General features: G+C 49.9%; 8 protein-coding genes across 8 annotated transcripts; 4 read left to right on the forward strand and 4 right to left on the reverse strand.

Annotated features, from left to right (window-relative positions):
- Window positions 1-100: 100 nt before the first annotated feature.
- Window positions 101-1,174, forward strand: MIND_00730200 (uncharacterized protein; the record flags this gene model as incomplete). Its single annotated transcript, XM_037364003.1, has 2 exons — window positions 101-1,110; window positions 1,162-1,174. The coding sequence occupies 2 exons, from the start codon at window positions 101-103 to the stop codon at window positions 1,172-1,174; spliced, it is 1,023 nt and encodes a 340-aa protein (XP_037219647.1).
- Window positions 1,175-1,272: 98 nt separating this feature from the next.
- MIND_00730300 (FCP1-like proteiny domain-containing protein) lies at window positions 1,273-3,680 on the reverse strand (the record flags this gene model as incomplete). The annotated part of the gene is made up of 18 exons (XM_037364004.1): window positions 3,521-3,680; window positions 3,449-3,472; window positions 3,375-3,393; window positions 3,222-3,329; window positions 3,114-3,164; window positions 3,030-3,064; window positions 2,969-2,981; window positions 2,858-2,917; window positions 2,780-2,804; window positions 2,669-2,730; window positions 2,543-2,621; window positions 2,215-2,491; window positions 2,058-2,164; window positions 1,958-2,007; window positions 1,800-1,911; window positions 1,556-1,750; window positions 1,492-1,505; window positions 1,273-1,432 (listed from the first exon to the last, which is right to left on the reverse strand). Exons 1-18 carry the CDS (start codon window positions 3,663-3,665, stop codon window positions 1,273-1,275), a joined length of 1,536 nt encoding a protein of 511 aa, XP_037219648.1. The 5' UTR covers window positions 3,666-3,680.
- A 292-nt stretch (window positions 3,681-3,972) lies between these two features.
- MIND_00730400 (RING-type domain-containing protein) lies at window positions 3,973-4,750 on the forward strand (the record flags this gene model as incomplete). The annotated part of the gene is made up of 3 exons (XM_037364005.1): window positions 3,973-4,268; window positions 4,320-4,609; window positions 4,656-4,750. 3 exons carry the CDS (start codon window positions 3,973-3,975, stop codon window positions 4,748-4,750), a joined length of 681 nt encoding a protein of 226 aa, XP_037219649.1.
- Window positions 4,751-4,776: 26 nt separating this feature from the next.
- Window positions 4,777-6,493, reverse strand: MIND_00730500 (tRNA-SAD domain-containing protein; the record flags this gene model as incomplete). Its single annotated transcript, XM_037364006.1, has 5 exons — window positions 4,777-5,452; window positions 5,507-5,553; window positions 5,608-5,895; window positions 5,942-6,111; window positions 6,169-6,493. 5 exons carry the CDS (start codon window positions 6,491-6,493, stop codon window positions 4,777-4,779), a joined length of 1,506 nt encoding a protein of 501 aa, XP_037219650.1.
- Window positions 6,494-6,507: 14 nt separating this feature from the next.
- Window positions 6,508-7,272, forward strand: MIND_00730600 (uncharacterized protein; the record flags this gene model as incomplete). The annotated part of the gene is made up of 5 exons (XM_037364007.1): window positions 6,508-6,733; window positions 6,784-6,840; window positions 6,891-6,916; window positions 6,962-7,024; window positions 7,078-7,272. The coding sequence occupies 5 exons, from the start codon at window positions 6,508-6,510 to the stop codon at window positions 7,270-7,272; spliced, it is 567 nt and encodes a 188-aa protein (XP_037219651.1).
- A 161-nt stretch (window positions 7,273-7,433) lies between these two features.
- MIND_00730700 (RTP1-C1 domain-containing protein) lies at window positions 7,434-10,488 on the reverse strand (the record flags this gene model as incomplete). Its single annotated transcript, XM_037364008.1, has 7 exons — window positions 7,434-7,897; window positions 7,947-8,513; window positions 8,565-8,851; window positions 8,900-9,106; window positions 9,151-9,617; window positions 9,660-9,894; window positions 9,947-10,488. 7 exons carry the CDS (start codon window positions 10,486-10,488, stop codon window positions 7,434-7,436), a joined length of 2,769 nt encoding a protein of 922 aa, XP_037219652.1.
- Window positions 10,489-10,540: 52 nt separating this feature from the next.
- Window positions 10,541-12,123, forward strand: MIND_00730800 (uncharacterized protein; the record flags this gene model as incomplete). Its single annotated transcript, XM_037364009.1, has 5 exons — window positions 10,541-10,942; window positions 10,993-11,188; window positions 11,237-11,334; window positions 11,380-11,550; window positions 11,599-12,123. 5 exons carry the CDS (start codon window positions 10,541-10,543, stop codon window positions 12,121-12,123), a joined length of 1,392 nt encoding a protein of 463 aa, XP_037219653.1.
- Window positions 12,124-12,181: 58 nt separating this feature from the next.
- Window positions 12,182-15,475, reverse strand: MIND_00730900 (Heat shock protein; the record flags this gene model as incomplete). Its single annotated transcript, XM_037364010.1, has 17 exons — window positions 12,182-12,437; window positions 12,488-12,818; window positions 12,868-12,969; window positions 13,018-13,070; window positions 13,120-13,265; window positions 13,312-13,344; window positions 13,395-13,657; window positions 13,707-13,846; window positions 13,896-14,022; window positions 14,073-14,095; window positions 14,142-14,441; window positions 14,490-14,824; window positions 14,872-14,915; window positions 14,963-15,092; window positions 15,139-15,187; window positions 15,213-15,328; window positions 15,377-15,475. 17 exons carry the CDS (start codon window positions 15,473-15,475, stop codon window positions 12,182-12,184), a joined length of 2,547 nt encoding a protein of 848 aa, XP_037219654.1.
- Window positions 15,476-15,603: the final 128 nt, after the last annotated feature.

The raw sequence follows: 15,603 nt of genomic DNA on the forward strand, positions 1-15,603 counted from the left end.
AGGTCGTGCCACCGTGTTACCCGAAACGTCACACCTTTCCTCGACCACAACATTCATTTGACCCCACACGCTCTTTCCCTTCGGGGGTCCACTTTCCTTCATGCTTACGCCCCCGCCTTCTCCGGGAGTCCAAACGGATTCTATCACTGCCAAGCAGCGAACCGGGCGACGAATAAGATGGACAGTGGTCCTGGTCCCTCTCGCGCTTATTCTCATAACCTCGTCTACCCGCTACCTGACCCACTTTGAAATATCTTCTCTCCACAAGCGTGCAGACTTCGCAACTCTCCCTAGCTCAGCAATGTCCACTGTTCCAACCCCTACACAGACCGATCCACCTACACGACAAACGGTGCCTGCTGTCCCCACCTCTCCCACTCTCCCAGCACCGTTCCCTCAGCCCTTTGACTCGTCCCTTAGCCAGAACTTCTCCAGTCTCTCATGCTTCAATTTTTTCCAGAATATGACGAGCGCCGCGCCATTCAGGTCTTGCCGGGCCTTCTCGCTCCTCCTGCAGTCATCCAACTCATTTGTCGCGGCGCAGTCGGATCTAAACCGACTCAATGCTGTAGTTTGGGGGACGTGTAACACAGAACCGACAAACGACGTTTGTGCAGCGAACATGGCCTGGTTTTCCGCGAAATTGGCATCAGCGTGTGCCACCGACTTGAAGGATCGGAATAGTCTGGCCGTGGACACTCAGACTGCTCTCGATGCCTTTGATGTTATGCGCAGTGCGGGCTGTCTGATTGACCCCACCACCAACAGCTACTGCTACTTAAACGCGGTCCACAACTCGAATCCGTCTGACGCCTTCTTCTACTCGCTCCCCCTCGGCATACGCGTCCCCAACAACACCATCGCCTCGTGCTCTCCATGTACTAAGAGCTTGATGTCACTTTATTACACCGCAATGGGCAACTCGTCGACCACTTTGGCGTCCAATCTCGGAGAAGCATATCCTGATGCCGCCAGGATTTCTGTTGCGGAATGTGGGACGGCCTATGCGAAACTTTCATCAGCCCATTCAGGAGCTGAGTCACTGAAGTTACACCTTTGGACTTGTACTCTCGTGCTCATCGGCGTCGTGTCTGTCATGGTTTCGTTACCGTAAACTCTACTACGCAAACTCCTACTTATTGTTCTAACTGTAACGCACAGTTTTTTTGAGTGAGGAATGCTGCTTGTTTATAGTCATGTATCTTACCATACCTATGTTACTTAGGATCATATCAATATGTACCTTGTCCTCATCTTTTTGGGGGTCGTCTACTACAACACATATCGGAAGCCAGGAGTCGTTATTCCCCGCTCCTGCTCCTCTTTCTCAAGCTTCTTGTTCTCCATCTGCAAGAATACTCTGAACAACAGGCACATAATAATCGTCGTGCTAGGAAACCTATCAGCAATCGACCCCCAAGCGGCTGACCACCTACGCAGTGCAAGAAATACAGATCGCGTAGCTGTGGCGGTAGGTGGGGCCCCAGTTACTCGGCCACACGTATCTGGATGTCGCTTTTAGTGACCACCAAACGTACATTTTCTGTCAACTCACGATCCTAGTGAAGAAATTAGCACCCAATTCGCCGAGTTCATGTTCAACCATACCAGAGATGTTTCCTAGTTGACTGAACGCGTTCATCAGAGCAAGCGCCACCGCACGTTTACTCGGCGGGCGGGGAAAAGAATTGGACATCCAAGTGTACATCACGACAAAGCCTGCGTATGATTGCGCCATCAGGAAGAGTGACTAGCCAATAAGTCTTTCATTATCCAAGACGCAGTTCATTTCGACTCACGATGTAACGCGCTGCAGTGTTCATAGTTGATATCGCGATGATGAAGCCAACAAGGCCAAGGGCAAACGACGCGATCATATGGAAGCATCTTTCACCAACCTTGTCCGAATGCCTAGTGGAGTCAGAAAATCAAGTTCCAATCAAATATTATTACTAACCGTGCCAACGCGAATGCTGCAACTGCTGCAACTGCAAAAGGCGGAGCACACTAGAACAAGATCAGGGAGGAGTTAGATAGCGCGATTAAGTTAGACTGACGAGTAGTAAAGTTACGGTGGGACTATATCCAAGGGTCTGGGTCAACGTGGGGAAGAACGCGTTGAACGACAATGCCACCACTTGAGCGGTTAGTGCGAAAGCAAACCCTGACACTCCATTTAGCAGCGTCAACTCTCTCAATGAACGGTTGACATACACCAAACTTTCCAGTCGGTTACGGCCAATACCAGTCCATGGAACGGACCCCCGGTTTCTGTCTCCGCTTGATCACCGACACCGACGTCTTCCTCCAGTCGCAGCAGCGCCAACTCTCGCTCCTCTGGCGACAACCACTTCGATGTCGTCGGGAAGTCGGGAAGAACGAATATGGCGATGATAGCGATGAAGACGGTTAGGGAGCCCTCTTCATGGTTCAATGTTAGAATAATTGCATGCGTTTGAAGCTGATAATAATACCAATGTAGAATAGCCATCTGAAAAAAGGGGTTCTTTCAGCGTTATCTAGCTTGAAAAAGAACCAATACTTGCCTCCACGCAGCATGGCCGAGCTTGCCCCCCATGCCAGCCAGGATCCCGGAGGCCATCAGCGAGCCAAACGCATTACTGGCCTCGATTAGAGTACCCTCAACGGATAGTACCGGTGGACGAACCTTATAATGTTGCCACAATAAAGCAATGCCGTGCGCAGTCCGATCTCGCGGCGGGTGTACCACTGCCAGCTTTGAATGAAGGCCGGACTCGGAGCGGAGAAAGGTAGTTACTTTGGAGAGAAGGAAGAGCGCTCCACTAAGACAGATCGTGAATAGTCGGTACGGACAGGAAATTAGATGGGCACCGACGGGAAGAATGCGGCTTCGACAAATCCGAGGAAGAACCGAGTGAGAAGAGCGCCAGTGAAGCTGGACCGGTGATATTAGGGATTAGCGGATGGGAGCGAACGAAAAGCGAACTCGTTGGTGATTCCTTACGCAGAAATGAATATTAGAGTGAACGGAATTCGGGAGAGCGCACCGGTGAGACAGGAAATTACTCCCCAGATAATCATACTCGACTACTGTAAGCAAAAAAACAACAAGTGTTTAGCAGGTGACATACGCCCCGGGTAGGTAGAGCGAGGGGCGACCCATATAGTTAAGCAGCATATTGCTAACAGAAATTGTTAGAATTGCCAGCGTGTGCAACGAAAAACACTTGCAGACGTACCTCGGGACTTGCATCAGGATATAACCGACATAGAGGATGCTCAACAGTGTTGGAAACTCTTGTCCCTTGAGATGGAGATCGGCAGAAAAGCCACGGTTGCGAGCGGCACTGTGGAGGAGCTCCAGAGCGTCGAAGAGTTAATGGAAAGCTTACGCCGCATTGTTTCTGTCGACTGAGGGAAAATTTGAGAAACAAAGCTGCTGAATTTCAAGTTGAGGCAGACTGACTGTAGTTGAGGATGTAGATAACAACTAGCGCAAGGTCAGCCTGGAACGAGTAACAAACACCAGATCACGCACTAAGGATACTCATTCGCGCATCGATCTTCCACAAAAGTTTTCGCTCAAGAGCACGCCGCTCTGGTGAATGCTCGACGTTTGGCGCGTGTTCCTTGGTTGAAACGTCTGGATCCGAGACATTCTGGCCTTTCTCGAGAGAGGACATGGTGAAAAGATGTCTCCAGCGCACAAAAGATCCGTGCTCATACTATTTATTCAAGCAGGAAGCGATGGCATAACGGCACCGGCCCGCTCCCACCCTCCCATCAGCTGACGAGCGACACCGCGTAGACCGCGTCACGTCTAAGCCACTCCAGTGGGCCCATTGAACTGAACATCACCTGGTGGAGCATATGGCAATTATCAAGTTACAGAGCCTAGAGCAAGGCACGGTCCATGGGCGGTTCAATCGGCAAGAGAGAAAACGGGAAGAAACCTGTCGGGATCACGTGAGCGCCATCACAACGTCAACAATGCGATTAGATGCAGACTCGGACGCGTCGTGCATCAGTCACCGCGTCACGAACGTTGGTTTTGTTGATATTTCTCCCCACATCCTTCTAAACTCGCTGCAAACCATGGACCCGGAGATCCAAACTATAATCACGAACTTTTGGCAGACTCTACCAAGTATGCAACTAGACGAACTTGATCCCGAGGACAACTGCCCGATATGCTTCCTTGACTTCGAAACGCTCCTTTCCTCCGAGTCGGGGACGCAAGCGGGTGTCACGAAACTCGCGTGTGGCCACATATTTTGTCGGAAAGAGTGCGTTGTCAAACATGACACGGCGCTCACCACTAATAACAACTGAGACAGTTTGAGCGAGTGGATTCGCAGCATGCATGGAAGTTGTCCGACCTGCAGACACGTTTTTCTTGACATTCGGCCACCCTCCTCGGACGACGAATCAGATGGGGGTGAATATGTCCCTGACCCTGATGAGCTAGAGGAGGAGGATTCGTTCGCATTCACTTCTGACGGTTATACCGACATGGAATCCAACGGCGACGAAATGGAGTTAGAAGACGATGATTGGGAGGACCGAAGTAGTTTGTCAGCTGGCGTAGAGCAAGACACCGACGAAGACACGACGAGCCTACATTCAGGTTAGTTCCACTTTTCCTCGTTTCGCTGAAAATGAATCACTTGTAGATGCCGAGGTTGTCGACGTAGAAGTAGTGGCGGATGACGAGGAAGACTTGGATGATTCCCAGTCTTCGGATGACCAAAGTCGGGAGCCCAAATAGACCCCATCTTCATTGCATGTACATTTCTACGACACTTTCTCGAGAATCTCTTCTACAACAGCGTCCTCCTTTGCCTTCCATGTGCCTACTAGTTTGCCGCTCCATCGCGACCCCTTGCCCCCTCCTTTGACACCTAGGGTCGATTTAAGTCCATCACCCACTATCTTGACTCGGGCGTCATCACTCCCCAGCACAAGAACAACATTGGTGCCCGTTAGAGCTGGAGAACTTGGACTCGAAGACAACACCAAGATGTACGATTGCTTGAGAGAAGACTTGGCTGCCAAATCTGCCAAAGCAGATGCAATGGCAGTCAGAAAAGCGAGTGCACTAGGAGAGTCGTCCAGCCGATGGACATGTTTCCTGAAAAGGCCCCCAGGACTTGTCTTGTCCATCTCAGAAGAAATCTCAGTGGCGATGAATTTCGCTAGCTCTAGCTCCAGATCCTCCGATCGTTTTGTCACGCTTTTACGGTCGTCTACGACCTGCGCGACACGCTCAGGAACCTGAGGTAGCCCACAAGACAAAAGGGCTGCTGTCGATGCCAAAGAATTATGCGTTGAAGTTAGATGATTGATCAAACGCGGTCCAGCCAGAAAGTAAAGCCGAGCTACGGTAGTCGCCGATCGAGACAAGGCATCGGTGTGAGGGAGAATGAACAATTGGAGATTATTCAGGCTGGGCAAGTGTGTGCCGCAACAACTGTCAAGGAATAGTCAGCAGTAGTACTGGATAAAATTCTGTTGAATAACTTGCGGGTTGATATCGACACCGGCAATATGGACAACACGATGTACCCCACCCTAGAGTTGAATCAGCTATGTACATATTAAAGAGGCAAGGAGACGGGGATTGACCGTGTAATCTTCGGGTAGTCCTCTTCCAACAGCGCGACCATTTTCAGTCTTCTCGACTGGTGCGATGGCAGTACGATCGAGTTCTTGAACTTCAATATGAACCTTTGTTCCCTCAAACACAAGTCGATTGGCTTCATTCTGTATCATTAAAATCTCCTCTGTGGTCATCCCCCGAGGAATTTCCACGTAGCATGGCCCAGAGCTAGTGAGTGACCATGACAATGTGGGGAGCTGTAATTTTGTGTCGAGAAGTGCCGATAGCAAATGCTGCGACGTGTGGAGCGTCATCTGTGCAAATGTTACGAGCTGAATCTCACTCAAGGGCGACACTTGCATGGTCTGTTCGTCGTTCCCAACCCCCATTGTCAAGCTCAACCTCTATCTTGACGCCTGCTGCGAAGTATTTTTGAAGGGCTTCTTCGGGGGTCTGGTCACCAACATGCTGGACATAGTGGACTGCTGTTCCTCCTTGACGCAGGACCTTCAGAACGGGCCAAACGGAACCTTATGTAAATAGCGATATTCAAGCTTTGCAGAGTGACTGAGATTGAGCATAATCACCGTCCTGAGTGCGAAATATGCCAGTATCTGTCGGTTGCCCACCACCCTCTGGAAAAAGGACAGTGTCGCTCAGGATCACTTCGAGAACAGGTACACCAGTCGGTAGGGTCGGCGCGATAACCGATTTCTTGTTTTGTTTCCCCTTTGGTGGGGGAGGAGGAGCGGACAGAGTACTTGAGATTACAAAGGCGGTGTTCTTTCGCAGCAGTGGGTTGCGCTGGCAGGCAAGCAACCCAACGGGAGTGCTGTAGTCTGCTGAGTCAGAGATCCAGCTTCGAAGGGGCTCAGAGAGGATGCGATGATATTCTGGCTCTGTGGCTACCATGGCAAAGCTCTACGATGTGGTCAGAGGGAAGGCGGAGAGAGAGTTGGGAAAACTTGAAGCCGGCAATCATAGCTCGTCGTCGTTCTCTCCTTCTTGTCATGAGCAAAACAAAGATAAACGCAGTTGCTTTCATTTCCCCGCAGAACCACCCCATCCTCATACGTACCTTCAACTCTGAGGCAGAGAACACCAAGTACCATTACATCTTCCACACCAGTCTTGACGTTGTGGAGGAGCGAGGTAAACTCACATTCCAATAACCATTACCAGTTCTCTGACTTTGGCTCTAGTTACAACGGACAATACCAGCTACTTGGGACTACTATATGCCATCGAAGATGTTGCAGGTAATTAGAAAATTCAGGCGCGTTCTTAGTCCATCTCATTGTTGGTTTAGTCTATGGGTACACGACACCACTCAAGGTTTGAACTGAGCATTCGCCGATGGGTTGTATGAACCTTCCACAGCTAAAAATTGTCATGTGTCTCGCTCTCTCCGACTCTGTTGTGCGCGATGTAGAGGTCAGCACGGTATGTTTTGGCTATTTTCCCTCCCCCAACACTCAATTGTATGGCACGTCCAGATCTTCAAAGCCTTGCACATGGCCTATTACGCTGCCATCTCGAACCCTTTTCTGAAACTCGATGCACCCGAAGCGTCTAACGACCCGTCTCCGTATCTCCTGGTCGGTGGTTCCAAGTGGAAAAGTTTGCGTCGCAAAATAGACGAAATTTGTACTGTGGCCAACAATCCATCGACTTCATCCAGTTCCTCCTGAACCCAGGCTCTCTCTCTCTATGCCGTCTCGTTTGCTACCACACGACAGACGGGGAGATCACTTCGGTGGACATGAGCCAAGATCGAATGCCTTACTTTTGACTCAGTTGACAAGAGCTCTCCGCTTCTGAGACAGATACGAGACAAACATTCATCGACCAACTATGTTACACTTCCGAGTATCATCGTCGCCAATTCGGAGAGACTTTCGACTACCTCTCTGGCCATAGCTCGCACGACTGCATCACCGTCCGTGGTTGAAATATATGAGAGAGTTGTCTTCATTCTCCTTAGAACGGCACCCGAGAACTGAGGGCGTGGTGATTCATCTTGGCCCGTTTCTCGAATGAGCAAACCCAAAAAATGCAATGCTGCCCGCCGGAATGCTGGCTGCTTTGAATCCTTGACAACTGGGTTTGTGTCCTCGGATTCTGCGGGAGCGTTGGGGGTTGTTTCGAGTTGGATCAAATCCACCATCGCCTCCGCCAGATCTACGACGTATTCTGTCAGCGCCAAAGGATATGTGTTCTCACACTCGGCGAGTAATGCGAGACATGAAGTTCTGAGCGTCACAGGCACTTGCGGTGAACGCACAATTTGGAATAATGGCGGCACAAGCATGTCCACTTGCCACACAATTCAGCTTTTGTGTGTCGTCGAGGGGTTCACACTTACCATAGCCTGGTAGCGCCGATCCACATCTTTTGATCACAAATGCCAATGCTTCTCCGATTCGAGTGCGAACATCGAGATCGTGAGGCGTAATGTTGCCTGATCCCAGTCCTGCCAAACCTTGCGTATAATCTTTCACCAGTCCTTTAAGGACATCTTTCCCATGTGAGTTTACCATGGCTGCGAGACCTTGGACAGCATTAAGGAAGATATACGAGTCATCGTCTTGAAGCGACTGTAAAAATATAGACAATATGGCTGGTACCAATGCTTGATCCGAAAGTTGCCCAGAGCTAACTAGCTCGCGTAGTAGCAGCAGTCCATGGGCTCTCACTGGCAGAATGGGGTCTTGCAAAAGCTTGAGAGCTTTCTGATACACAGCCTGCGAATCGTCGCGCTTTTCTGGGTTGCGGCTAGATGCCGACGTTGACGCAAGGCGCGCCGTTATTACTATGCGGGCCTCACGTGCTATTGGCTGGATGGGTGAGGAGCCAGAAAGGGCATGAGGCTCAAGGAGGGTAAATATTTCGTTCAAATCGGGTGCATTCCTTGCGGAAAGGTCCTGGTTTGCTGGGAGATATTGAGTAAGATAACGGGGGCCTTTGCGATCAATTCGCTCACTTTCGAGGATTGCGAGCAGCAAGTTGATGGATGTTTCGATCATCTCATCATCTTGGCCTAAACTGTCCCCCAGCTCTTCTTCATCGCTAGCTACGTCATCATCTGTGCTGAGCCCAAAGTCGAACGGGCTAGTTTTGGGCGTTGGCATCGGTTTCGGGTCGGGCTTTGGCGCATCAAGTGTGTGCTTGATGAAAGAAAGGATGTGTTCATGATTTCCTAGAATTGTGGATGGTCCGTCAACCAGTTGCTTTTGCATTTGAACGACAAGTTGAAGATATAATAGTGTCCTCCATTGGACGATAAGCAGTAAAGCGAGTAGCCTTCAAACAACGCACCGTGTTGGATCGTCTGGTTCTCGCTTCGAGTCCCGATACGCCTCGAGCGATCGCAGAAATAGATCGGAGGAGATGTCTGCTCGTTGTAGCGACTTGAGGAAAAGGACAAAGTGAACGGGATCAGGATAAAGACCCAGAATGTTAGTGTCCACGTCGATATCCTCGTCTGCTGGGGTCATGAGCGTCAACCTTGCTGTTTCTTCAGGTCTATATTTGATAAGTCCAAGTAGAACGTTGGAAGTGAGGCTTACTTCTCGAGGTGACATATCTTGCCGTCAAGCTCAATACGCCAATAGCCCCCTTCACCAGCAGTAATCGACCAGAGAATGGCCAAGGCCTCTTCGGTGGCAATGACTCTTCCCCATGTAGCCAACAGACCCCGCACGGCCTCCTTAATGCTTGGATCAGCTGTTCTTGTCGTGTCGAAGGTATAGAGCAGCGAATAAAGAGAAGACATAATGGGAGAGAGGAGGGAGGAAATCATAGTGGGGGAGGGATCCGTGTTGGTAACAAGTGTGGTAAGAGTGTCGAGCAATTTATGCGCCTCACACGGCGTGTTAAAAGACAGAAATGGCCCATGGAGCAGCGAAAACAACAATGAGCACGCAGGGATGGCCAGCATGCGAGATATCGAAAAAGCACCCGCTCTGCGATATGCTGGTGGGGCGCGATCCGAAAGTAGGTCGAGAATTCGAGGTATGATGGCTGGAAAGTAAGCCTAATTATGTCAGTCAAGTTTAGGCAGTAAAGATAGTCTGACCTCAGCACGGATTGTAGACGGAGGGGTGGTCAGAAGGCGAGCCACATGTTCCAATTTGTCGAGCTGCGCCTCTTCGGCGTTCTCTCCGAAAATAGCCGCACAAAGCCCACGAACACCTTCAGCTCGCAGTAGTTGCTTACTAAGCAGTGAAGAGCAGGCTTTGCGAACGTACACCGGACAAGGTTTCGCAACTAATGCAGTTCCCAATGCAGCAATTGTTTGAGAGGGATTTGATCTAGTTGCGGTGATACACACATGCGTAACGGTAGAAAGAAATTGAAGCTCACGCGTCAAGAAGCCGACCAACACTAGCTGACAACGTTGGATCCTTCTTGCGCAGCGCTGGAAACCAACCAATGGCGATGCCACACCGCAAGAGTTGATCCAAGTGACGGTTAAGTAAAGTTGTGCTGACAAATGTGGGTGGTTCATGAGCAAGCCCGATTGTTAAAAGACGTGAGACGATGGTTTTAAGTTTTTCGAAACTCTCTGACAGCAATGTCGTATCTGACCCCAGGACTCGCTTGAGCATTGGGTCAACAGCCCATTTGAAAGCAATGGCAGTTAGCGTGCGCAATTCTGCGAGATCGCGGGTCCCAATAGGCAAATCTTCCTTTGCAAGACATTCGTGGACCGCTTCAATGGTGTTTAACGCCTCTAAGCCAGTTCTCAGCTGAACCTCGTCGAGCGAGTCAGATTGAGTAATTGTAGCATTAGACTCGAGGCATTCATAATATCGATAAAGGCGTTCTAAGAGCACAGACTTGAGGTCTACTTGTGTTTCTGACGATTCGACGAGGCAAAGGCCAGCACGAAGAAGACGTTCCATGCAAAGAAAGACGAGGGATCACGTGCCGCAACATTTCTTCTTCATTCCGCCCATGGGCGAATCCCAGATAGACATAATCGACCTCACCCGCGAGGACTCTCCGATACCAGAAGAGGCTCCAAGTCAAAAGAGGAAAAGAGAGGGGAGGAATGGGGAAGGAAAGCACGGTCATCGGCGAGAGGAAAGAGAAGGTCGCAGACAGAAACGTGGACATTCTCGCGAGAGGAACATCATGAATACGAAACAACACGCCGATTTCTTCTGTGTGGATCTCGCTCCTGCCGATATCACTATCGACATTGCACAACCTAACGTTGCCAATGGCAAGCACCTAATACTCCCCGCCCATGTTACTGTGTTTGGAGACACAACAGAGATCACATTACCGGCGATAGAATCGGACTCCGAACAGGAGGACTATATCGAATACCTCGACTACAACGACAACCGCAAGGTGCAGTCAATTTTCGGCTCCGCGTCGTTTTCGTACCCATCTCTCAAAAGCATTTCGTGCGTTATTACGAAGAAGACGAGCCGGAAGATAACAAACGCACCAAAACTATCTGCAAAAAGTGTGGCGAAGAAGGGCATACCAAAGACAAATGCACCGTCCTAATTTGCCAGACATGTGGTGCCCGGGATGAACATTCAACGCGTTCTTGCAACGTTTCCAAGCATTGCTTCAGTTGTGGTATGCGTGGTGAGTCCATCGTTTCATGCTTGATGTCCTTATTAAACTTTTTTCCAGGTCATGTCCGACAAGATTGCCCCAATTCCAATGCTCAAAGTCGATACGAACGTCTACATGACTGTGAAAGATGCGGTGCTCCCTCTCATCTCACAAGAGTATGGCGCGTCTGGTTTTACCTATTCGTTCTAATTGTTCACAAGGAATGTCCAACCTTATGGCGTCTGTATAACTACCTGACCGAGGCAGAGCACACCCAAGTTCTCCAAACGCGTAAAGAGAAGAAAGGACTGTCGTTGGGACAAGGTGGAGAAGGCTACATTGCTGAAGATGCTTGGTGTTATGTTTGTGCGAAGAGAGGGCATTTTGGTGATGTGAGTAGATTCCTCAATTGTCTCCATCTCAAGCTTGACCATGAACAGGACTGTCAGCGTCGTGAAGAAAGGCCCTTGGAATATTCGGCCTTCAGCCACAAAAATCTGTCCGACGGTCCATTCAAGGTCTCTGATCCAGAGCCTGGCAGTCCGATGCGGGATGATTTCCTTGATGCACCTCTCCCAGGCGGCGTCGATAATGTCGGGAAGCAAGGGCGGAATAAAGAGAAAGAAAGGCTGGCGCAACGAGCCAAACAAGATGATGAAGTTGACCCTGACGACTGGTTCCAAAACGGACGAGGTGTTAGCATTCGCGGGGCAGCAAATAGAGAGCGTATGGCGCCAACTGCTCCGCGTCGAATGAGCCTGCCTAAATCACTGGGCGAACGACTCGGCAATGCACCCATAGCGCAACACCAACCACAACGACACGATAATCACAACCATTCCAAGTCCCGCGACCGCCAGGGCTCTTCTCGAGGTAAAGAACGTGACTATAACCGACAACGAGAACGTGATAGGGGTAGTAGAGACCGAGGACCTCGCTATCGTGGTGGGTATAGTCGAGACTGAATTCGCTTGCTATTCAAAATGCTGTGTTTGGTTTGATAACTTAGTACATCCGTTGTAACTAGAGCTCATCGTGGACAACGGTATTCCCATCGTCGTCAATCTCCTCCATCTCAATCGAGACTTGGTCTTTCATGTGGTCAGGAAGGTGGATGCCTGGCTTTTCGGTACCAGGGGGGTATTCAAATTCGGGGGGGTAACCCTCTTCTGGGACCTCTGGGTCAACTGGCGGCGCAGGTTTTACAGAGGTATCTGTTGGCGCTAACTCATCGACACCGAGGGAACGGCGAAGTACTCGGTCCACACGAGTGAAGAATCTGGAAGAGTAATTAATTAGCTCAGGTGTACATACTGAACATTTACTCACAAGTTGGCGTTGGGAACTTCGAATCCAGAACGGACGAGTGCGCCGTCAACCAAGATAGAAGCCGCCTCATTGATCTGAGCCTCGAGTTCCTCATCACGCTCTTCGTCTTCGGCCGGTAGCCTCTGAACACGTCGCAGCATACCCTCGATGAGAGGTGAGCGAGGGTTGATTTCGAGGACTTTGGCTTTTTTGGCAAATTCGTGCATGTACGCATTGTTTCCCGATTCCTTTTTCGTCTGCGCACTCATCATCCTTTGGATGTTACCAGTGTAACCGTGGCTATCAGCCACGACCGCACAGGGACTCGCAACCAATCGGTTGGAGATAACGACTGTCTCGATATCAACAGACAGCAACGAGAGAAAAATTGGGGAGCCCACCATCTCGGACAACGTCTTTCGAGTGTTCTTTCAAATACTTGAGCAAAGGAGCATATCGCTCAGTTTGCTCTTCCTTTTCCTCTTTCTCCTCTTTCTCGACGTCTATATGGTTGATTGTCAATAATGCTCACATGGGTATCCACCACGTACCCTCATCACCAAACTTGAGACCAGCTTTGGCAACGTCCTGGAAAGGGATGTTCCTAATAACGAATAAGCGGGGAGGAGCAGGAATCAAGCAAAGCCAATTACTTGTATTGACGGAGGTTTTGGACGAGGATCTCATCTAACGGCTCGTTGAGCAGTAAAACCTCGTACCCACGGGCGTGGAGTTTCTCGACAAAGACACTCTGGGCCAAATCTTCGGTTGATTTACCCATCTCAGAGAGATAGAAGATCTGATAAAAGTTGAGGGACGTTCAACCGAGGGCCAAGTGGTAGTACCTGTTTCTGGCCTTGCTTTTTGTTCTCTAGGTACTGCACACAACAAAATCAACAACAATCCAGTGAGATCAGATAGTATATACCTGGTCAAGTGAGGTGTAGTTCCTTTGGTTGGTTGAGAAACGGGCAAGGTTGATGAGTTTATCCCGGTTTTTGAAGTCTTCGACTGCACCGAGTTTGAAGATCGAGCCATAAACCTCGAGAATTTTCTTGAACTTCTCCTCGTCATCTTCTGCGATGCGGTTGAACAGTTGAAGGATGCGCTTGGTGATGATGGACTTGAGTTGTCGCAGGAATCGAGTTGACTGTAACGTTTCTCGAGACACGTTCAAAGGAAGATCCTCAGCTAGCGAAACTGGTCAATCATCGTCCAGAGCAAATGCTCGTGGACCTACCGTCAATAACGGCTTTCACCCAGCTGGCCCATTTAGGCAAGACATCCTCGCCCAAATCGGAAGTGATGAAAACACGTTTAACCATGAGTTTGACATCCTCCGACTTGTACGCCAGAGGTTGTTTCCAGTATTCGTCGTCGCTGCATGACATGTTGGAAAGTGTAGCGGAATAAGGACATGGAAGCATACAATTTCCCAGGGAGGTAGATGATGGCCTTGAATGATGTGCCCGACTCCGAGTCTCCAGAGAAATGGGTCCAAGATAAGGGCTTGGTGTAGTCTTTCCAGAATGCGGTATAGAACAGCTCGTAGTCCTCTGAGTGAAAAAAATGAGTCGTAAGACGGGACTATGCATTGAAGACATACCGTCAGTGGCATTTTTGGGATCGCTACGCAGATGATAAGCAACACCGTTAGGCAGCACAAAGTACATACCGCTGCCAGAGAGGAGGGAGGGCATTCAGTTGAGCCCAGTCGTCAACGACGATGGTCTTAGTCTTGGGTGGCTCTGGCTCCTTCTTTTCCTCGGTTTCTGGCTTTTCTTCCTCGACAATTGCCTCATCACTGTCCTTCTCTTCAGAAGGAGTGGACTTGGCAGCTTCAGCGCTCGAAGAGGCAGCCGCAGCCGCTGCCTTGGCGGCCGCCTCGGCAATAGCCTCCTCATCGGGTACTTCTTCAGTGGTTTGAGTAAACAGGTAAATCGGGAACGCAGTCGAGTAGGATGAGTGTTTATTGCTAAGACTCGTCAGCAACTTTCGAAAGAAGCTCCTGATATTTGCTTACACCAAAGCCGTAACCTTGTCGTTTTCAAGATATTCCAGCGAATCTTCCTTCAGATAGAGGGTAATTTCGGTACCATGAGAGCCCAGGGTGTTTCCACGCGGGTCTGGGAATATCTCAAATGCACTGTCGTCAGCATTGGAACTGAAAACATTCTGGACTGGGTTGGGGTTTCTAGCTGTTTTCGGAGGAATAGAGGCGACGTAGACACGGTCGGCAACCAGGAAGCTGCTGTAGAATCCGAGACCGAATGCTCCGATGAGATTGCCAGTACCCGTGCTGTCTGAACTTTCTGCTTGGGCTAGGAAATCTGAGGTGCCAGATTTCGCTAAGGTTCCCTATTCACAGTATTAGAGTAAATAGCTACGCGAACCGCAAGACACACCAAGTTCGTGGAGAGTTCTTCGGCAGACATGCCAATGCCCGTATCTATGGATACGTGAACAAACGGTGGACGAAAATCCAAAGCAACGCACCAGAAATAACTAGCCTGGCATTCTTTCCATCCTCGTCCTTAACGGCCTTTATGGAAATGTTCAAGGGCTCTGTTCCATCCCATATCGACTTGTCCGTTAGAGCAGTTAGCCTCAGTTTCTCGAGGGCATCCTAGAAAGAGGTAAGTCATATGGAAGGTCAGAAGCAGTCCGCCTACATTCGCATTTGAGATGAGTTCCCGAAGGAAGATGTCTCTGTTGGGACCACTGTGAGCCAGAAATCATCGTTCACCAGCATTGCGTACTTGTGTGAGTAGAGACTATGGTCAAACGTTTAGCTACGGTTGGGACAGAGAACAAGAAGACGAGCCTGTTAATAACAATTTTCCGGAGACGGGCTACGTCACTCTGCTCCGAGTAAGCCAGCAGTTGCAGAAGAGGTTGGAGACAGCGCACCTGGTAGCTATGCTTTTCCTTTTGCACGCCAGGGGCATCGAAGTCCTGGGCAGTTGCAAGGAGGGAAATGGAGAGAAGGAATGAGCTGATGAGACGCATCTCTCAGCGGCGACCGGGGCCAGCACTGACAAGAGCAAAGTGAAGGTTAAAAACAAGTTACACGACGTGTTCCTTTCCCCTGCCACGTCGGTGTCGCGGTCAGCAGACTAATTTCGCATCAATGCCGC

This window comes from Mycena indigotica, assembly GCF_014461135.1.
Source record: "Mycena indigotica strain 171206Taipei chromosome Unknown Mind.scaff0006, whole genome shotgun sequence".
Lineage (NCBI taxonomy): Eukaryota > Fungi > Basidiomycota > Agaricomycetes > Agaricales > Mycenaceae > Mycena > Mycena indigotica.